This window comes from Geotrypetes seraphini, chromosome 1 (assembly GCF_902459505.1).
Source record: "Geotrypetes seraphini chromosome 1, aGeoSer1.1, whole genome shotgun sequence".
In the NCBI taxonomy this organism is placed as follows: domain Eukaryota; kingdom Metazoa; phylum Chordata; class Amphibia; order Gymnophiona; family Dermophiidae; genus Geotrypetes; species Geotrypetes seraphini.
The window spans coordinates 391269412-391292398 of NC_047084.1; the positions used below are offsets into that span (position 1 = coordinate 391269412).

Sequence of the window (22987 nt, forward strand, 5' to 3'; positions counted from 1 at the left end):
TTCGTTATTTAAGACAGATGTTCCCAAGAATAACTGATGCCAAGATCAAAGAGGGTATTTTTGTTGGCCCCCAGATCAGACATGTTATGAGTGACAAGCGATTTGAAGATCTGTTAGTTGGGCCGGAAAAAATTGGCTGGAAAGCCTTGAAAGACGTTGTTGACAATTTTCTGGGCAATTACAGAGCCCCAAACTACATTCAGCTGGTAGACAAACTTCTCAAAGCATACAAGAGAATGAAGTGCAATATGTCACTCAAGATTCATTTCCTCCATTCACACTTGGACTTCTTCCCCGCAAATCTTGGTGCTGTGAGTGACGAGCACGGTGAAAGGTTTCATCAAGACATAGCTACGATGGAGAAACGATACCAGGGCAATTGGAATCCGTCAATGCTTGCCGACTATTGTTGGATGCTACAACGTGATGCACCAGACACTGAATATAAAAGAAACTCGGGAGCAAAACACTTTTAATTCTGTTTCATTTAGTCGCTTGTGCGAAACGTAAACTTGACTATATATTTTATTGTCAGTAAACATAAAAATGTCTATTTCTCATAGTTCTTACGTGATGCAGTAAAACCAAAACCATATTTGAGCATACCAAGTTGGTACCTGTCATAATCACCAAAAACTTTTCAGGAATCAAGACTTAACCAAAAAATTGTTGTGCAGTGTTCTCGGAGTTTTTTACCAATCATGGTAGTAGCTACTGAGAACCCTATGCAAATGCATTACAAGGAGCTCATTAGTATTAAAATGAGCACTCCTTGTAATGCTCAGATGGGAACATCCACCTCTTACCAAGTCAAATTTTCCGGCTGGTCTGGAACTGGCATTAGTGATTTGTGCATATGTTATGTGAGTGTATATCCCACGCCTATGGTCGGAACACAGCTATTAGGCATGGGACTCACACTCACATAACAGATGCAGAACAGCTGCATCCATATTGAGTGTATTAAAAAACACTTTTTTTTTTTTTTTTTAAGTTCAATCATCTTTATTAGTATTTTAAAATATACATCCAAGGGCACGAATAACAATATCTCTGACAACTGCTCATGAGGTCTGGCGATCAGGAGCTATACTGGGCCTGCATAGAAGAGCTATGCCTACTGCTAAGCTCTTCTGCTCAGGCGCCAGGCACAGTTCATCCCCCTTTTACCAGGCTACTCAGGACAGACAGCATTCATTTAATTTGCATGATATTTATGCTGAGCATAGCCCAACTAAACATCTCTCCCAACCCGGAAATTATACCGGGTTGCAGGACCTTTGTGTATCCTACCCTCAGTCCTACTTGTCAATGGAAAAGGCAAAATTGCTTACCTGTAAGAGATGTTTTCGGTAGACAACAAGATTGATAAGACACAACAAACCACCCACGTACCTACCTCCCTGAGAGTTGTCTCCTGTTTGAGCTTTAGAATTAACTGTGGAGATGAATAGACCACTATACAGAAGAAGGGATGCATATGCTCATTACTTTACACTTTTGAACTCTGGGAGAGCAGTTCAATCCTGGCACTATCAAATGACATCACCCGCTTCTGTACATATGAATTCTGCTGTCTAAAACAGTGGTCTCAAACTGGCAGCCCAGAGGCCACATGCGGCTCACCAGGTACTATTTTGCGGCCCACAGTCTGTACTAGTGCTGCCCGCTCTTTGCAGCATCCTCCGGCTTACCCACTGGCCTCCCACTCTTACCTTCAGATAATTACCGCAGCCTGCAGAGAGGATTGCCGGTGCTGTAGCGATCCTTGTAGGCTGCCGTCATCCTCAGCAGCATGTTCCCTCTGCCGCAATCCTGCCCCTGATGTCAGAAGAGGGGCGGGAACGCGGCAGAGGGAACATGTTGCGAAGGTCGATGGTAACCTGCAAGGAATGCTACAGCACTGGCGATCCTCTCTGCAGGCTGTGGTAATTAGCTGAAACTGATTGGGAGGCCAGGGGGGAAGTTGGAGGATGCTGCAAAGAAAGGGGGAACATGCAGGCCTTTGTGGGGGGGGGGGTAAGATTTATAAACTATAAAGAGTTTTACCTCATGCAAAATTGTCATTTCTTTAATAAAACTTTAACTATTTTTTCTGCGGCCCACCCAAGTACCTACAAATCCAAATTGTGGCCCTGCAAAGGGTTTGAGTTTGAGACCACTGGTCTAAAACATCTATTACAGGTTTGTTACTGTTCACACCCCTTGCACCTCTTTCTAAGAATTATTTTGCTTTTATGCTCTCTGCTGGGGGCTTAAGATATATTCCATCTTGTCTCAAAGAATTATAATGAACTAGCAGATTTCCAATTAGTGGTGTTAATAGAACCTGATTTTTGACCTGTGGCAAATAAATGAAAACCAATCTATTTTATCAAAAGAAACTCCTTATGCATACATTTTTGGTGTGCATTATACAGTATCCATTTTCACAGCAGACTTTGTTTTGCTCTTAAGAAATAGAATTGCAGAACTTTGTATTAAAATTACTTGGACGCTGGTAGAATTGACTTTCTGAAGCTGATCAGTACAGTAGCATCTCTTTCTACTGAGCTCTCCACATATGATAGTGCCTATGAGAACAGCATAATTCTGAGTTTGCTTGTTCTCACTTTTCTAAATATATTGTAATCATCTTACTATTACAGGCTCCTCCAATATTGAACCAGACATTTTAATCCGATTTAAACAAGAAGGATTTAGGATTGAGCCTCAGGGATCTGAGGAAAAAAGAAACGCAACCATCACAGGCACATGTGACGAGCTGTATGAAGCAGGTGACGTAGCTTGAATTGAAGATGGCGATTAGCAAATCTAAACATTTAATAAAAATAAGATGTCTCCTTATTATGAGAGTCGGTGGGAATAAGTTGTTATAATCACAGTCCCTGACTTCTAACTTTTGCACTGCAGATAATTTGTTCTATTTACTTTGTGCCTGCTATTGAATACAGTGGTCATCTTTTAGGCAAGACACCAGCCACCCTAGTTAAAATGAAACCAGATATTCAGAACTAGGACTTGGATACTAGCCAGTGCCAAATATCCAGATTTAGCACCAACCCGGAAGTGCCATATGGTTAGCAGCAATATTCAGACTGCTAACCAGATAACTAATGGGAAGCCTTTTTGCTGTCCTAATTTTATCAGATAAGCAGTCTGAATAGGGCCACTAACCAAATAGCCTCTGGCTTTGCCAACCCTCTACTGGTCTAGATAGTACTGAGGTGATCAAAGAAAATATTCAAAAGTACTATCAGGTTAGTGTTGCTGCATATAGTATTAGTTCATTTTCTGTCATAGCTGCAGAGAGTCCTTTACTGTGGCACAGTAGTCAGAGCTACAGCCTCAGCACCTTGAGGTTGTGGGTTCAAACCCACACTGCTCCTTGTGCCCCTGGAAAGTTACTTAATCCCCCTGTTGCACAAGGTACATTAGATTGTGAGCACATCATGACAGACAGGGAAAAATGCTTGAGTACCTGAATAGATTTGTGTAAATCATTCTGAGCTCCCTGGAGAGGATGGAATAGAAAATTAAATAAATAAATAAATACTACTAATCATTTCTGTAGCACTGCTAGACATACACATCAAAACACAGACAGTCCCTGCTTACAATCTAGTCAAGACAGACAAACTGGACAAGAAGGTGCATCAACACACTGTGCTCAGGTGAGGGAATGATAAGACAAGATATTGGTGCTTAGAAGGTGGGTTGGAATTTGGAATTGAAAGCAAGAATATATAAATTTTCAGAGTTCATGGGACTCTTACTTTATCATTTCACTTCTATTTAAGTATTTCTTTTCTTAAATCAATATCTTAGATTGTTTATATTTTCCCATATATCTTACAGACAGCCCAGATTACAATCCTGACCCAACAATAGAGATCCTGAAAGTTGAAGAGCTTCATGTCAATAACCAGCTGCAGGGAGAAGAGGAGGATACTAACACCAAGACAGGTGAGCAAAAAATCCTTTTTAATATACCTCTTGCTATCTGCTGTGGAATATTTTCAAATTTTATATATAAAAAATGGAGGGGTTCTGGCTTTCAGTTAAATGTTTGTTTTGAAGTCATTACAATTTAATTGCTTTTTATTATGAGAATTCTCAGGATCAGGAGAAATGGGGAAGAACAGGGTTACCATATTTGTGAAGACAAAAAAGAGGACACATGGCCACACCTCAGCCCACCCCTAGCTTTGTCCCTCCCTTAGGCAGTTGCCTGCTGTGTGCAGTCAGGGTCGTAGCAAGCTATAATTGCACCCCATCCTTTCTTGCACTGCCCCCACCCTCTTCCCTATGATATATCAGACTTTCAGTTGTGAGTTTTCTACTTTATTCAAAATTAAAAATACAATCCTTTTTTCTACTTTTCTAATCATGTTGGTCTTAGTCTCTGCTTTCCTTTGTCTTCTCTTAACTCTCATACCAAGGTTTTGTGTTCATTTGTCATTATTCTCTCTCCTCCTGTCTTCTTCAACTCCTCTACAATCATCTCTAACATTGTTTTTTTCCTCTCAGTATTCATCAGTTTATTTTTCTCTGTCTTCATTCATTCTTACTCTATATTCTTCAGTTTCCCTATTTTTACTGTCTACCTACAGCTTTCTATTTCTTGTCTCTTATACTACACTTCTCATTTCCCTTCCTCTTATTCTCCAGTCTTTCACTAACTCTACCTTCTATCCCCTTCCATCCAGTATGTCCTTCTTTCTTTCCCCTCCATGCCCTCATCACCTCACACTTAGATTACTGCAACTCGCTGCTCTCAGGTCTTCTGCTCTGCCATCTTTCTCCCCTTCAATCTGTCCAGAATTCAGCTGCACGACTCATGTATTCCATGAGAGCCGCTATACTTACGTTATCCCTCTCCTAAAGTTGCTTCATTGGCTTCCCATCCATTTCTGAATATAATTCAAACTCCTCTTACTGACTTACAAATGTATTCACTCAGCTGCCCCTCACTCTCTCTCTTCACTTACCTCCCCCTAAGTTCCTTCCCCCCCCCCCCGTGAGCTCCGCTCAGCCGATAAGTCTCTCCTATCTATGCCCTTCTCCTCCTCTGCCAACTAGACTCCATTCCTTCTATTTTGCGCCATATGCCTGGAACAAACTGCCCGAATCCTTAAGACGTGCTCCGTCGCTGGTAGTGTTCAAGTCCAAGTTAAAAGACCACCTCTTCAAGAGTGCTTTCAACTCCTAACTCCTCTCACCTTGGGTTCTCCATCCACAACCTCCCCCACCCCCACCATCCCTCCATACAACCCCCGAGGCAGTAGTGGCAACAGTCCTGTCCAAACAACCCCCCTCCATACAGTCTCTGAAGCGGCAGCCAGTCAAAAGAGGCAGTACTGTAAACAGGCTGCTCACAGCCAGCCCCAGCAGGGCCTTTCCTCTGCTGCATCACTTCTGACATGGCAGATGAAAGGTCCTGCTGAGGCTGGCCACAAACAGCCTGTTTACAACGCTGCCTCTACTGACCGGCTGCCACTGCTGCATTGAGTAAGTGAGGAGGGGTCCAGGAGGCCATATCTGTGTGGAGGGAGGGAGGTGCACCAGAAGTGTGTGTGGGGAGAGGGTCTAGCAGGTCCAACAGGGTAAAAGAGCAGGGGAGGGGAGTTGGATGGATGCTGGACTCATAAGTGAGGGAGAGAGAAGGGAAGAGAGACAAAAAAAAACTACTTTTAGAGTAACTCAGCAACCAGAATGTATGAATTTTAATGTTGTATTAGCAATTTAGCATGGACTGCTCTTACCTGCTGTCCTCTCCTCAGTGGGTCCCAGGCTAGTGCTGCCCGATTCAGGGAAAAATTTTTCGAATCAATTCAAATTGGCCTATTAAATTGATTTTTTGATTTGCTTTTCCTGCCCAATTGAGCAATTTTTTATTTTTTATATTTTTACGTCCTGGCAGGTTTATTTTTGTAGCCTCTTCACCTACCCCACTCCCCTTTGCCCCTTGGCTCCACACTTAAAGCAGATGAGTATTCAAATCTTGTCCCTGCCCCACCTGGGCTGGTAGGTTCTGGGTGAAGCCAACCTCAATTTCATGGGCTTCCCTTTTGAGGCCCCTGAGCTTGAGGACTGTCTCCCTTCCTTGGGGTGCTCGACCATGATCGGATCATCCTTTCTTCCAGGACTCCCTCTTGGTATGTTCTCCTCAGGTTCAGGGGCTGGTTGAGCTAGACAGAACATTTCTGCCACTTCCAAGTAGTCTCTAGCATTAGCCTGGCGTGTTTTCACAGTACAAAAACATAGAGTCAAAACAGAACTTACTGGTACAGAAGGAAAGGACAAGGTATAGGAAAATGTTGCAATTTATCCAGGATTATTGGGTAAGGATAAAACAAATGGATGTGTAAACTTCCTTGATTTAAAATTCACAAAGTACCATGAAGGTACTGATCAAGTTGAAGCTAGTCAAATATCGGGGGCAAAAAAGTGTGTCAAATGTTAATGCAAAATAATAGGCTTTTAACTGAGATTTCAATTTGCTGCAGATTGTTCAGTCCTGAGATAAAAAGGGAGAGAATTCCACAGGGAGCAGCAACAGAAAAGCAAGCATTCTTTTGGATGTCTAGAAACACTGTCTAAAAGAGGCATGATCTTTTTCCTTCCTTCTCTACATGTGGTATTACCTATTCTAGAGTAATAGATGTGACATTTTGGACAGTAGGGTATTCTCCCCATGCCCGTAAGCCATGCAGAAGGAATCCATTCCAGGTTTTCAATTCCACCTCCTTCTCCAGAGGGTTTTGCTACCCCCTTCAGTTTTTATTTATTTATTTAAAAATTGTCTTACTCAATGCATCCTGCGGTTCTGAGCGAGTTACAAAATACACTCATAATTTAAAACATACAGAAACAATAAGCAACATTTTAAAAACAAGCCACTGAGGTTTGCTATCCAGTCTTTTGCATTGAATGTCACCCTCTCCAAGGTAGAGAGAATGAGAGGGCACTCTCTAAAGCTAAAAGGGGATAGATTCCATACAAATGTAAGGAAGTTCTTCTTCACCCAGAGAGTAGTAGAAAACTGGAATGCTCTTCCAGAGGCTGTTATAGGGGAAAACGCCCTCCAGGGATTCAAGACAAAGTTAGACAACTTCCTGCTGAACTGGAACATACGCAGGTGAGGCTGGACTCATTTAGAGCACTGGTCTTTGACCTAAGGGCCGCTGTGTGAGCGGACTGCTGGTCATGATGAACCACTGGTCTGTCCCAGCAGCGGCAATTCTTATGTTCTTATGAAAAAAAACTCCACAGATTAAACCAGCAAAAAAATATAGCAGAGTTGTTATTCCAATTCCGTAAACAATTTCATATGCAATTTCATTCTTCAGCTCCATCCCAAACTCACACAGGGAAAGAAAGCAAACTTTGTCACAGTTCAGATAAGAATCGGGCTTAGGTAGATGCTCCATATACTTCAAAGTGCCCAAGAAAGACTCAGAAGATTGGAGACCTGTTCTGGATCTCACACAAATCCAGGCCCTGAAGGTTCCACACTTTTGCATGGAAACCCTGTGGTCAGTCATCACAGCAGTAGCTTCAGGGGAATTTCTAGCTTCCCTAGTCATGACGGAAGCCTACCTCCACATTCCCATATTTCCGGAATACAGAGGATTCCTGAGATTCCATGTGCTAGAGAGACAATATCAATTCTTAGCACTCCCCTTTGGCTTGGCAGCAGCACCCCCTCTCCCCCCCACATTCACCAAGGTGATGGTGGTGATAGCAGTGCATTTCCACAGGGCAGGGTTGCAAGTGCACCTATATCTGGACGACTGGCTGATCATGTCTCTGTCATTCTCGGAAGGAGAACAAGCAGTGGCTCAAGTGGTCCACTTCTTACAGAGCCTTGGCTAGATAGTGAATTTTTGAAAGAGCCAACACAGTAGAGGCCTTGGTTTATCTTCCAGAAGCATGCAGACAGATAATGGGATTGATGGCCAAGCCTGCCCCATCTGCATGGCACTACCTTCAAGTGCTGGGCTCTGTGGCAGCCACTATAGATGTAGTCCCTTGAGCAAAAGCTCACATGCACCCTCTCTAGAACACACTGCTGTCTCAGTGGTCTCCACAAATGGACGCCCTTCTAACGACTCTCCTGTAGACTCCGGAATCCCACCGCAGTATGGGTTAGTGACTCCATCCAGTCATTATTGCAGGACATGCCTCTCAGGATAACTTTGTGGGTGATTCTCACAACAGATGCCAGCTTGTGCTTGGTCTCTCCAAGAAAGGAATCCATCAATAGACTGGAGCTTCGAGCCATTTATCTGGTGTTACAGAAGCTGGAGAAGAGTCTGGAAGGACAGGTGGTCCGAGTTTTCTCGGATGGTACCACAGCGGTGGCGTATGTCAGTCACCAAGAGCACGCAGCTGAGCCTAGAAGCCCACTTATTGTTCCAGAGGGCAGAGCTACATCTATAGGCGATCTCCACAGCACAGCAGGTAGACTTTAGACCTGGGAGAGTGGATGATATCTGCAGCAGCGTTCCAGTCCATCATTCTTCGATGGGGTTGGCCAACTTTCGATCTGATGGCTATGGCGAAGAACAAGAAGGTAGACCAGCTCTTCAGTCAAAGATATGAGTCTGGAAGTGAAGGCCTAGATGCCGTGGTCCAAGCTCTTATATAGTAACATAGTAACATAGTAGATGATGGCAGATAAAGACCCAAATGGTCCATCCAGTCTGCCCAAACTGATTCAATTTAAATTTTTTTTTTCTTTTTTCTTCTTAGCTATTTCTGGGCAAGAATCCAAAGCTTTACCCTGTACTGTGCTTGGGTTCCAACTGCCGAAATCTCTGTTAAGATTTACTCCAGCCCATCTACACCCTCCCAGCAATTGAAGCTCTCCCCAGCCCATCCTCCACCAAACAGCCATACACAGACACAGACCGTGCAAGTCTACCCAGTACTGGCCTAGTTCAATATTTAATATTATTTTCTGATTCTAAATCTTCTGTGTTCATCCCACGCTTCTTTGAACTCAGTCACAGTTTTACTCTCCACCACCTCTCTCGGGAGCGCATTCCAGGCATCCACTACCCTCTCCGTAAAGTAGAATTTCCTAACATTGCCCCTGAATCTACCACCCCTCAACCTCAAATTATGTCCTCTGGTTTTACCATTTTCCTTTCTCTGGAAAAGATTTTGTTCTACGTTAATACCCTTCAAGTATTTGAACGTCTGAATCATATCTCCCCTGTCTCTCCTTTCCTCTAGGGCAGGGGTGCCCATACTTTATGGGCTTGCGAGCTACTTTTATAATGACTAAGTCAAAATGATCTACCAACAATAAAATTAAAAAAAACCACAAAGCACACTGAAAGGCAGAGAAAATGTTAATTATTCATATTCCGGGTTTTTTCAAAGAGGTCACGGCAGATGACTCTATGCAATGTCACCTCAGTAACAAAATACAAAAATAGACAAATACACCCCCTCCCTTTTTACTAAATCACAATAGTAGGTTTTAGCACAGGGAGTTACGCTGAATGCCTCGCGCTGGTCTCAATGCTCATAGGCTCCCTGCGCTAAAAAACGCTATTGCGGTTTAGTAAAAGGGAGCCATAGTGCAAAATATAGACAACAGATATAAATTCTCAAAACAGACACATTTTGATCACTGGAGAGTAAATTCAAAAAATGGAAATGCATAAAGACAACCGAAGCCTGGAACAAACATAAAGATGATCAGAAGAAATGTCACAAGGCGGTGAGGGATGCCAAACAGGATTATGAGGAAAAAATATCCCAGGAGGCCAAAAACTTCAAGCCCTTCTTTAGATACGTGAAAGGGAAAAAACCTGCAAGAGAGGCAGTGGGACCCCTGGATGACCAGGGAAGAAAAGGGTACATCAAGGAAGATAAACAAATCGCAGACAAACTAAATTCCTTCTTTGCGTCCGTCTTTACGAAGGAGGACACCTCAACAATACCTGAAGCGGAGAAACTGTTTACAGGAGAAATAGAGGACAGCCTCACCACAGTTGAAGTGAACTTAGATCAGATATACTACCAGATCGACAAACTTAAAAGTGACAAATCCCCTGGACCGGATGAAATTCACCCGAGAGTCTTGAAGGAATTGAAGGTTGAAATCGGAGAGTTATTGCAAAAACTTGCAAACCTGTCAATCAGAACTGGTCAGATACCAGACGACTGGAAGAAAGCGAACGTCACGCCAATTTTCAAAAAAGGATCGAGAGGAGAACCGGGCAATTATAGACCTGTGAGTCTTACGTCTGTCCCAGGCAAGATGATTGAATCACTGATCAAGGATAGCATAGTTCAGCACTTGGACACACACGACTTGATGAAACCCAGTCAACATGGATTCAGGAAAGGGAAATCGTGTTTGACGAATTTACTCCAATTCTTTGAGACCGTGAACGAGCAAATTGATAGTGGAAAGCCGGTGGACATAATATACTTGGACTTCCAGAAAGCGTTCGACAAAGTTCCACACGAAAGACTTCTCAGGAAACTACAAAGCCATGGCATAGAGGGAGATATACAAAGATGGATAGGCAAATGGCTGGATAACAGGAAGCAGAGAGTGGGCATAAATGGGAAGTTCTCCGACTGGGAGATAGTGACTAGTGGTGTACCCCAGGGCTCAGTACTTGGACCGATCCTTTTTAATATTTATATCAATGACTTGGAAAACGGAACATCCAGTGAGATCATCAAGTTTGCAGATGACACAAAACTCTGCCGGGCAATCAGATCGCAGGAGGATAGTGAGGAACTCCAGAGCGATTTGTGTCGGTTAGAAAAATGGGCGGAGAAATGGCAGATGAAGTTCAACGTGGAGAAATGCAAGGTAATGCATTTAGGCAGTAAGAATAAGGAATACGAGTACAGAATGTCAGGTGCAAGTCTGGGAAAAAGTGTACAAGAAAGGGATCTGGGTGTACTGATAGATAGGACCCTGAAGCCGTCAGCACAATGCGCGGCAGCGGCAAAGAAGGCAAATAGAATGTTGGGCATGATAAAGAAAGGAATCTCGAGTAGATCGGAGAAAGTTATAATGCCGCTTTATAGGGCAATGGTCAGACCCCACTTGGAATACTGTGTCCAACATTGGTCTCCCTACCTAAAGAAGGATATAAAACTGCTGGAGAGGGTGCAGAGACGAGCAACCAAACTAGTGAAGGGTATGGAGAAACTGGTATATGAGGATCGACTTAAAACACTGGGATTGTTCTCCCTTGAGAAAAGGAGACTGCGTGGGGATATGATCGAAACCTTCAAAATACTGAAAGGAATCGACAAAATAGAGCAGAGAAGATTATTTACATTGTCCAATTTGACACGGACAAGAGGACATGAAATGAAGCTAAGGGGGGACAAGTTCAGGACTAATGTCAGAAAGTTCTGCTTCACACAGAGAGTGGTTGGCATCTGGAATACTCTCCCAGGGGAGATTATTGCAGAATCGACAGTCCTAGGCTTCAAAAGCAAACTAGATGCATATCTCCTTGAGAGAGGCATATAAAGTATGGTTGGCTATAAAATAAACCAGGTGTATACCTGGCAGGGCCTCCGCGTGTGCGGATCGCCGGACTTGATGGACCGAAGGTCTGATCCAGAGATGGCGCTTCTTATGTTCTTATGTAATTGAAAATAAAATCATTTTTCCTACCTTTGCTGTTTGGTGATTTCATAAGTCTCTGGTTGCACTTTTTTCTTCTGACTGTGCATCCAATCTTTCTTCCTTTCTTTCAGCCTCCTGTATGTTTCCTCGCCTCCAGACCTCATTCTCTCCCCCAACTTTTTCTTTCTGTCTCCCTGTTCCCCCTTCTTTCTGTCTCCCTGTCTGCCCCCTTTCTTTCTTTCTCCGTGCCCTCCCCAAGCCACTCGGTTTGCTGCCACCGCCATCGGGGAACAGCCCCCAAGCCACCGCCGTCCCAAGCTTTCCCTGCAGAAGCATCGCGCTGACCAGCATTCCGTTCCCTGACGTCAATTCTGACGTAGGAGAGGAAGTTCTGGGAAAACAAGGCATTTCTCCTCATTCCATCCAGCCTGAGCCCCATCTCTCTTTGTTCCAGCATTTCCCTTCTGTGTCTGTCAGAATTACCATTCCACCTATTTTCCAGCATCACCCTTCTTTGTGTCCATCTCACCACTTTTTCAGAATCTTCATTTGTCTCTGTCCTTGACTTTACCCCATGTTCACCATTTGCCCTTTCAATGTCTTTATCTCCCCCCCCAGAACATACACACTTTTTCAGCATTACTTCTATGTCTCTATTTCACCTCCTCTTCATGTCCCTTCTGTATCTCTATCCTTATTCAGTAGGTCCTGCTTACCCTTTCTCTTCTTTGTGTCACTATCTCCATTTTCAGCTTTCCCCCCTTTTCCTTTGTTACTGCACCCTGTAGCCAGAATCTTTCCACCCTCTCTCCACTCTGGCCCAGCCCAGTATGAAATATTTCCTTTTGTTTCCCTCCCCTCTCTCTTTCTCTCTCTCTTCTCCTCCCTCAACCACGAGTCCTGCATCTGGCCCTCTCCCTTCTACCTGCACCTGGCAACACCCCCCTGCTCCGCGGCTCTCTTCAGCAACTCGTCAGCAGCGGTGATCAAGACAAGCTGCCGACATTGAGGCCTTCCTTCTACGAGTCTCGCCTTTGTGGAAAAAGGAAGTTGAAACAAGCGGGACTCGCAGAGGGTAGGCCCCGACGTCAGAAGCTTGTGTCGATCCCTGCTGCTGAGTTTCCGAAGAGAGCCGTGGAGCAGGGGGTGTGGCCGAAAGCAGGTAGAAGGGAGAGGGAGATAGGAAGACTGTAGAAGCTCCGGAGCATGACACCGACCCCGGCCAGGATGATTTCTTTTTCAGGCTGCTGCTGCTGCTGCTGCCGCTGCCACGCTCCTCCCCCCCCCCCCCCCGAAATGACAAAAACAGCCTAATGCCCGGCGTCAGCGTCTTTGACATCAGGGAGAGGAAGGCTGATAGGCCCGGTCGATCGGGACGGCAACACAAGTCTATCACGTAGCCCGGGATGGGCTCTGCGATCGACTCACGTTGCCTTCGACGTGTTGGGCACCCCTGCTCTAGGGTATACATATTCAGGTCTTCCAGTCTCTCCTCATACGTCTTTTGGTGCAAGCCTCCTATCATTTTCGTCGCCCTCCTCTGGACCGCCTCAAGTCTTCTTACGTCTTTCGCCAGATACGGTCTCCAAAACTGAACACAATACTCCAAGTGGGGCCTTACCAATGATCTGTACAGGGGCATCAACACCTTTTTCCTTCTACTGACTACGCCTCTTTTTATACAGCCCAGCATCCTTCTGGCAGCAGACACTGCCTTGTCACATTGTTTTTTCGCCTTTAGATCTTCGGACACTATAACCCCAAGGTCCCTCTCCTCGTCCGTGCATATCAGCTTCTCTCCTCCCAGCATATACGGTTCCTTCCTATTATTAATCCCCAAATGCATTACTCTGCATTCCTTTGCATTGAATTTTAGTTGCCAGGCATTAGACCATTCCTCTAACTTTTGCAGATCCTTTTTCATATTTTCTACTCCCTCTTCGGTGTCTACTCTGTTACAAATCTTGGTATCATCTGCAAAAAGGCACACTTTCCCTTCTAACCCTTCAGCAATGTCACTCACATACATATTGAACAGGATTGGCCCCAGCACCGAACCCTGAGGGACTCCACTAGTCACCTTTCCTTCCTTCGAGCGACTTCCATTAACCACCACCCTCTGGCGTCTGACCGACAGCCAGTTTCTGACCCAGTTCACCACTTTGGGTCCTAACTTCAGCCCTTCAAGTTTGTTCAACAGCCTCCTATGAAGAACTGTATCAAAGGCTTTGCTGAAATCCAAGTAAATTACATCTAGCATATGTCCTCGATCCAGCTCTCTGGTCACCCAATCAAAAAATTCAATCAGGTTCGTTTGGCATGATTTACCTTTTGTAAAGCCATGTTGCCTCGGATCCTGTAACCCATTAGATTCAAGGAAGTACGCTATCCTTTCTTTCAGCAACACTTCCATTATTTTTCCAACAACTGAAGTGAGGCTCACCGGCCTGTAGTTTCCTGCTTCATCCCTGTGACCACTTTTATGAATAGGGACCTCATCCGCTCTCCTCCAATCCCCAGGAATCACTCCCGTCTCCAAAGATTTGTTGAACAAGTCTTTAATAGGACTCGTCAGAACCTCTCTGAGCTCCCTTAGTATCCTGGGATGGATCCCGTCTGGTCCCATCGCTTTGTCCACCTTCAGTTTTTCAAGTTACTCATAAACACCCTCCTCCGTGAACAGCGCAGAATCTACTCCATTTTCTCGTGTAACTTTGCCAGACAATCTCGGTCCTTCTCCAGGATTTTCTTCTATGAACACAGAACAGAAGTATTTGTTTAGCACATTTGCTTTCTCCTCATCATTCTCCCCATATTGGTTCCCAGCATCTTTTAGCCTAGCTGGAAACCAATATGTGGAGAGTGATGAGGAGAAAGCAGATGTGCTAAACAAATACTTCTTTTCTGTATACACAGAAGAAAATATGCATTTCCTCCATGGCTCATGATAGGATGAATACTTCACAGGATAGCAAACCACCCAGGGAAAGTGGTCCTCGTAGCACCGGATTTGCCATGCAAGCTGTAAAATATGGACTTAGTACATCTTCAGAGAGACAGCCTGATCTTCTGTCTCAAGGCCCAGTGTCATAGAAGATCTGTATTGCTTTGATCTTACAGCATGGCTGTTGAATATGCAGTGTTAGAGCGCAAAAGATACTCAGAGGTAGTTATTGCTACTCTCCTCAGAACCAAGAAGCCTTCACAGTCTCTGCATATGCTAAGGCAAGAAAGACGCTTGAGCCTATTCAGGAGGCATCCTAGTTGGATCTTACCTTCAAGACCATTTTCCTCGTGGCCATTACATCAGTGAGATAAGTTTCGGAGCTGCAGACCCTGTCATGCAAGGAGCCCTTCCTCAAGATCACGGAGGTGGGAATGTCCTTGCACATTGTTCCATTCCTTTTGCCAAAAGTCGATTTGGCATTTCATGTCAATCAAGAGATAAGATTTCCAGTGCTCCAGATCATGGGGTCAAAGGAAAAGGACCAGTCATCGATTTGTGCTCACCAGTCAGGCTAGACTCTTTTCAAGAGGGAAATGGATAGACATCTCATCAGCATATATTTCCTGTGGCAAGCAATCACCAGTCTCCTTGAAAGTGCATTCCACAAGAAGCGTAGCCTCTTCGTGGGCGGAAGCTTGGGCAATTGCACCCGGAGAGATCTGTAGGGCAGCGACCTGGTCCATCTGCACATATTCTCCAAGTTCTACAGAGTGGACATGGCAGCATGGGAGGACACCATCTTTTGGTCCTCAGTGTTACGAGCAGGCGCAGAGGTCCCACTCTAGATTTCTGGGACTGTTTTTGTAAATTCCTATTGATCAAAATGACACAACCTATTGCACTAGAAAAAGAGATTAGGTTTTTAACTTGCTAATATCTAGGTGTGTCATTCTGGAACCTCGCCCTGTTAATTATTTCTCTGCCAGAAGTTTGAGTCAAAACTGAGATTTTGATGTCAGTCAGACCTTAAGGATTTGAAGAATAATCTATTGCTATAATTCATTGGGGGGATATTTGAGCTCTATAAATGTTTCTGATTGGAATGGTTATTTTGACATTTCAATTGTTCAATTAAAATGTTTAACATACTTTCAGATTTGTAGTTTGGGGAGTCTCCCCCTTCTTATCTGTTCCTATATAGGGGGCAACAGAGCCCTCTGGAAAATACCTAACATTAAGGAGATTGAAATTATTCTAAAAACTCTGAATATCAAAAGTTCAAAAGCTGATCTAATACCACCCCTAATTCTCAAACAACATTTTAAAATTTTTGGGCCTTTGATTCATGTATTAGTTACAGAGAGTTTGAATCAACATACGGTGCCCTCGGATTGGAAGAAATCATATATCCGCCCAATAATTAAAGATAAAAATGTAGGTCAAGAAGAACTGTCTAATTATAGACCAATTTCTAATATCACATTCTTGGCAAAATTAACAGAAAAAATTGTTTTCAATCAAATTTCAAAGTTTATAGAACAAACCAATGTGTTTCACCCGAATCAAACCGGTTTTAGACAACACCATAACACAGAACACTCCCTTATTGGTATGACAACTTCAATTCAATATTTTTTGGATCATCATCAATCAGTGCTGTTAATTTCTCTTGATCTTTCAGCAGCGTTTGATACAATTGATCATCAGTTGCTCCTTGCTAGACTTCAATCTATTGGGGTTACAGATGAAGTTCTAGCTTGGTTCATTTCTTACTTTACTGATCGCACATCTACAGTTATTTTCAATAATTCGTCATCCCTCCCATCTCAAATTTCACATGGGGTTCCACAAGGATCTATTCTTTCACCTTTGCTTTTCAATATTTTTCTGGCACCTCTGTTGACTTTATGCCAATCCATAGGATTTCATGTCTTTGCCTATGCCGATGATATCCAATTATTGCACCCTTTAAATAATAATAATCAAAGTGAAATTTTGGTCATTAATGAAAAACTAGATCAAGTACATCATTGGCTAGATAAAAACAGATTGGCACTCAATATCAATAAAACCAATGTTATGCTATTTCCCTGGAAAGAGAGTTTTCCTCTTGTGGCTCCAATTTCTATTCATAATGTTCCCCTACAATTAGTCAAAAATACAAAAATTTTAGGGGTAATTTTTGATACTAAACTTACTTACCATGATCATATCAGTAACATTGTGAAAATCACCTTTTATAGGTTACGAAAAATTCGTTCCATTTCGAAATTTCTTTGTCCCAAATCACTTACAATATTGATTCACTCTTTGGTGATGTCTAAAATTGATTATTGCAATTCTTTATTTAAAGGAATTGCACTATATGAAATTAAACAATTACAAATCATACAAAATACAGCTATAAAATTAATAACCAATTCAAAAAAATTTGATCATGTAACACCACTCCTCAAAGAGGCTCATTGGCTCCCTGTTAATTACAGAATCACTTATAAATTATGTTTAATTATCTTTAAAACTCTGATCAATAAGACCCCTGCATTTTTATATAGATTTCTTATTCCATATTCTACAAAGAGAATTCTACGTTCTAGCGAACAAAATCTGCTATCTATCCCTTCATTAAAAATTATCAATACAAGGAGACAATTTATTTTTTCATGTACTGCACCGCAAACATGGAACGCCCTCCCTATTTTTTTACGAGAGGAAAAAGAGCTCGGAAAATTTAAAACTGAACTTAAAACCTTCCTTTTTAAAGATGCTTTTTTAACATAGTTTTAGTTTCAGTATCATGTTTTCCTATATGAGCCCTATGTTAACTATTTCCCTTTGTGTTTTCCCTCAATGTTTCTTCTTTACTTTATGAATTGTAGTTCATCCCTCCTTTCCCATGTTTATCAATGTTAAAATCTAGAGTTCTTACCCATTTTTTTAAGTAATTGTATGTACTGTATTGTTTGTTTTATTTTTTTATATTTAATAATTGTAAATTTTAAAGTGTACATCGCTTAGAATATTTGATTAAGCGATTGATCAAGTCACCTAATAAACTTGAAACTTTCCTTCTTCAGAACTTTATAATGAATTTTCTCTTGTTCTTATCCAACAGATGATGAATTTTGGAACAACAGGGAGGAACAGAGAACATGTGATGGACAAGAGGGAGAGGAGTGGACTCAGAGAGAAATCTTGAGAGACAACCTAGATCAATCATCTGACTGCAGAGGCAGTATCACTGGAATAACACAAACCAGCATGAAAGAACAAGTTCAAAAAGGAGAGAGACAAAATATATATACCGAAGGAAAGAAAAATTCCAACCACTATCCAAATCTCATGCAAATTCAGGGCCCAGAGGAAGGCGAAAGACCATATCAATGTACAGAATGCAAGGAAAGATTTACTAGGAAAACAGGTCTCAAAGAACATAAAAAAATTCACAGACAAAACAAGCCTTTTAAATGTACTGCATGTGAAAAATGTTTTAAGTACAAATCACAGCTTACAATTCATGATAAACTTCATAATGGACAAAAACCATTTATATGTTCTGAATGTGAGAAATGTTTTCGCCAGAAAGTTCACCTACAACAGCATGAAATGATCCATGCTAGAGAGAAACCATTTAAATGTTCACAGTGTGGTAAATGTTTTCGTCGGAAAGGCCACTTGCAACAGCATGAAATGATCCACCTAGAAGAAAAACCTTTTAAATGTTCTGAGTGTAGTAAATGTTTCAGTTATGAATATGGCCTAAGAAGACATGAAAAAATTCACACTAGAAAAAAAACAATTAAATGTTCTGAATGTGATAAATGCTTATCAGAAAGGTCACTTATAGATGCGTGAAAAGACTTACATTCAGTGCCCATCTTTAGACATGGACAAATATTCACAAGGAATGAGTAAAGATCCACCACCACCTATAAAAAGCAACATAATTTGCAAACATGAGGTGAACTCTTAAAAAATGAGATACTTAATCAAGGGACAAGAATTGGCAAATACAGCAGAAAATACAGAGTTATTTCAGGAGACTTAACTTCAATTTAAACCTTTCACAGAAAAGGTTAAATAGAAGTGAACTTAAAACCTAAAGATGAGAAGTTGATTAGTGCAGCCCTAGATAATGGATTATGTATGAGATGTTTAAAAGAAAGCATAGGAAAACTTGTAATAATTAAATATCTCATTGTTGGTTGTGATGTTCTGATGTCTTGAGACTTGCTTATAGAAAGGTACAATAAGGTAGTGTGATTCATGCACTGCAAACTATGGAACAGATATTTAAAAGCACTTGTCAGTACAGCAACAGCTGATGTACCAATAAGTGTCCTATCAGCCAATATTCAGCAGCACTATCCTGATAACACTAGGGTGGATCAAAGGCATTCCACCTAACTCTAAAGATAGGCTGTGATAGTCACCTGTTTTTTGCACTGCTATGTGGATAAATTTAGGCCATCAAAAAGGCTGTCCTAACAAACTACACAGTTCTATGGACAGCCACATGCTAATCAAATTGCAGTGATTTAAATGCTGAAATCAGCTTTTAAAAATTATTTGGATTGTGGTGTTTGAATGTCGACCCATACAATAACAACTCTAACGTGACTCTACCAGAAAAGGACTGTGATTACAACAGTTTTTTTTATTTTAAAAAGATCTTTATTGAAAATACATAAGAGAGACACTCACTTTGGGTACAATAAAGGTATCATACAGCCTTGCAAAAGAAATGCACAAAATGGTCTACTGTGGAGAATGATGAGGTTGGGATCATGTGGGACGTTTTAGTCTTACTGAAAAGCTTTTATGCAAGACAGCTTCACATGTGGTGATGAGGAAGAACATCATTACTAGTAGAACCAGTCTTCCCTGTATTTTTTCAGGGGTGTTCAGTGTGTCTTACTATTGCACATAATTTTTTCATATGAACTACAGTAGTGAGGGATGTAGCTAATTCACACCAAGCTGTTTTTACTATAGCACTCCTACTATCTGGTGTTCATCATCATGGACCCAAGATCACTTCTCTTCATTCATTCTCCATCATTTTTCTTCTTAGCTTCAATCTCTCCCTTCATTATTTCTCACTCCTTAGATTTTTTTTCACAATAGTCGGCTCTTTTGTACACCTGACCACCTTTCTCTCTACTACCGTTTCATTCCTTTGTCACCCATTTCCACAGCATCCTATCAGACCAGTCCAGACCAATGTGTTGTGTCCCTCTTCCAGTGAATAGAGATAGAGAAATAAAATAGTTCTTGTAACTCGCCTCTTAAGGGTATTATACAGCACAGAATGTTTAATATTTCCTGTCTCCCAAGCGAATGAATGAAGGGCTTAAAGCCCTGCTCCTGAATTGGTTTATAACTAATTTCAGCTGAGCTTTAACTGCCCTTTTGGAATTTTGTGCTCCTGAGCCAGTTTTATACTGAGTCTCAGTGGACTTTTGGGGATGCCAATTATAACTTTTACTTCACCCAGTAATTGAAATACTGGATTAAGACCATGCTATCATATTTCAAATCGTCACTTCAGCATCAGGCTAACACTGCACCACCAAGGTCTTCAGGCAACAGCCTGTTAGATGCCTGTTAGATGGGCTTCCACCACTTCAAAATAAGGCTACCGCTGTATCACCAATATTAGCCTGCGCATCAAGGTTGGCCTATGTTTTTTGACTGAGGCAGTTTTTTCCCTTCCATGTCCCACCCGTTCACCAGTTTCAACATGTGTGCCAGGTACCATTTTTTCACTAACTAATCTACACCAGTGGTGCTTCCGGTGCCTAGGACCAGACCACCGTGTGATGTTTATGTTTTTCTTTTCAGTTAGAATTACTTCCCACTCTGGGCATGATATGGCGGAGACTAACAAGGGTATAGAGCCTGTCAGTTTTCCACCATTTTAGACCCTGCAACAGAGATCGCTACCATGCAGGATCAACTGGACTTTCTTTACTCATGCCTTCCACTGTATCACCAATGTTAACCTGTATTTCCTACAGGTATTACACTACTTCAAAAATGTTTTCTCCTATATCCTTTCTCCTGTTTCTCATATCCTGGAGGTTTGGGAGTGGCTATAGGGGAGGTGGAGGCCACTATATCCTTTTTAGGATATTTTTTTCCCTCATTTCTATGGTTGAACACCAGGGGCTTACTTCCCCTTTCTTCGTTCACAAACAGCACACATGTTCTTTCGATTATGAGCCCCATAGCCTCCACAGTCCAAGTGACTCCCTTTGCAAGGCTTCATCTACGGATCAGAGGGTTGTTTTTTTCATCAGTCAACCCTATTTACGGATTTCTCACTCTATTTTTGCTGAGCTCATCAGTATGATCTTTGCATTCAAAGTCTCTAGTACTCACAGATCTTCAAGTCCGTACGGACCATCAAATAGAAATAGGCTATTCTAACTAGCCGAGTGGAGTGAACGTTTTCCTTCTTAACTTACAAAAGCCTCGAAAGATTCAGAATTAGGCACTTCCTCACAGCAGTTTTCTCAAAGCTGTTTCCATTCAAGGGAGTATAATTTTTTTCTAATGAACACATTCAGAAGCAATTTTTCATCTTCATAACTGGACTCTAGATTCAGAAATTCTCCATTCCATCTACTCTATATGGGAGACTCCGCAAGTAGATTTCCTTGCGTTTTATCTCACTGAGCAGCTACTCTGTTTTCACTCCAGGCTTATGTGCCTCATCTCCTAAAAGTGGACGTTGTTCTCCTGAATTGAATGAACAAGTTTCAAATATGTCCTAGTCTTCTGCTTCTTTTTAAATGCTTGTCCAGTTCAAGTGGGAAATTGCCTCCTTAATTCAGGTAGCTCCTTGGTGGCCCTGACGACCTTGGTTTTCCTTCTTTTTCAACTTGGTCAAAACCAATACCTCTGCCAATTTTTCCATCTATTCTTACACAGAGTCAAGGTTTGGTTTACATTCCAATCTTCAACTTTAGCACCTGACAGTTTGGTATTTCTCAGACTGAATTCAGCTGTTCCTCATTTCTCAGTCTAGTACATTGATATTAACACCTTCCAGAACACCAGTCATTTCGCAATGTTCCCAGCAACAATGGACACCTTTTTTCTTCTAGGAGTCTTCTTCTTCATTAGGATCTGATTTTCGGATTCTGATTTCAAACTCACTTCTATTAGAGTTCATCTTAGTACTATTACTGCCTTTCATCAGCCAGTGGATGGTGCATCTATTTCTGTTCATCCTCATATTTACGACAGGTCATTTAAATGTATACCACCTCTCAGTGGTATGGGATCTCAATGTGGTTCCTGTCCACTTAAGGAAATTTACATTTGAACTAATGCCTTTCGTTTTCCTCCTTGGAAATTTCTCTTTCTCATCTCTCTTGCACTTCTGCCAGATGAGTGAATGGGCTTGAACCATAAGTAACTAATCCACTTTTTGTAGTGTTCCTGCCATGACAACATTGTGCTTCACACTCATTCAAAGTTCTTATTAACGGTTATCACTGAATCCAAACTTCTTCTCATAGATTATCACTGATTTTTTATTCCAATCAATTGATTGTGCTACCAACATTTTTTCTGAGTCTTATTCTCATCTAGGAGAATCAACTCTTCATATTATAGACTGTAACGAGCATTAGCTGCTTATTTGCAGAAGACTATATCATATAGATCATCTCTAAAAATTTTTGTCTCTTTCGACATTAACAAGTTGGGGCATCCTGTTTCCAGGGATTGATATCCAACAAGTTGGCTGCATGCATCTTGTTTTGTTATATTCAGGCTGGGCTGCAATTAGAGAATCGAGTCACAGCCCTTCAAAGGTTCAAGTTTGGCAGCTTCAGTATTTTTTTTCTCAAGGTATTTCAATTGACAGAATAGATGAAGCTGCTCTTTTTCTCCTCGGTTCATATCTTTCACCTTTCATTATTGTCTGGAACTTTCATCCAGACGGGATGGGTCTTTCGGTCTCTCAGTAGTTCAGATTTGATTTTCTACAAGGCCAACACTCCCACCATCCCATTCTGGTTAGCTTAGAGGTCACCCACATGTGAGAATATGCTGCCTGCTTGCCCTGGGATAAAGCACAATTACTCGTAACAGGTGTTATCCAGGGACAGTAGGCAGATATTCTCACAACCCACCCACCTCCCCTGGTTGGCTTCTTAGCTGGCTATCTAAACTGAGGAGACACGTGCCCTACGTCGGGCAGGAAAGCGCATGCGCAGTGTGGTCAGTTGCAAACTTTCTAAAGTTCTACAAGCAAAGATGCTTTTGCAGCTGTCCGCATCAAGGCTCTGTGGATAACATCCCCCACATGTGAGAATATCTGCCTGCTAGCCCTGGATAACACCTGTTATGGTATGGTATGGTAAGTAACTATGCTTTCCCTTACACTTGCAAGTTAAAAATATGTT

The 22987-nt window shown here is 42.0% G+C and overlaps 1 protein-coding gene across 3 annotated transcripts in view; it reads left to right on the forward strand.

The window, feature by feature from the left end:
• Positions 1 to 18778, forward strand: part of LOC117346930 (zinc finger protein 184-like) — a 129154-nt gene extending 110376 nt beyond the window's left edge. The window contains exons 4-7 of one of the 3 annotated variants that reach the window (XR_004536684.1): positions 2649 to 2777; positions 3859 to 3966; positions 6510 to 6608; positions 17683 to 17814. Coding sequence is in view for 2 of the 3 variants with exons in the window: in XM_033917215.1 (XP_033773106.1) it covers positions 2649 to 2777; positions 3859 to 3966; positions 17683 to 18422 (977 nt within the window). In the remaining variant the exon portion in view is untranslated. Of the gene's footprint in view, positions 1 to 2648; positions 2778 to 3858; positions 3967 to 6509; positions 6609 to 17682 lie in introns of all 3 variants that reach the window. The other 2 variants (XM_033917215.1, XM_033917220.1) reach the window with 2 other exon arrangements.
• Positions 18779 to 22987: the final 4209 nt, after the last annotated feature.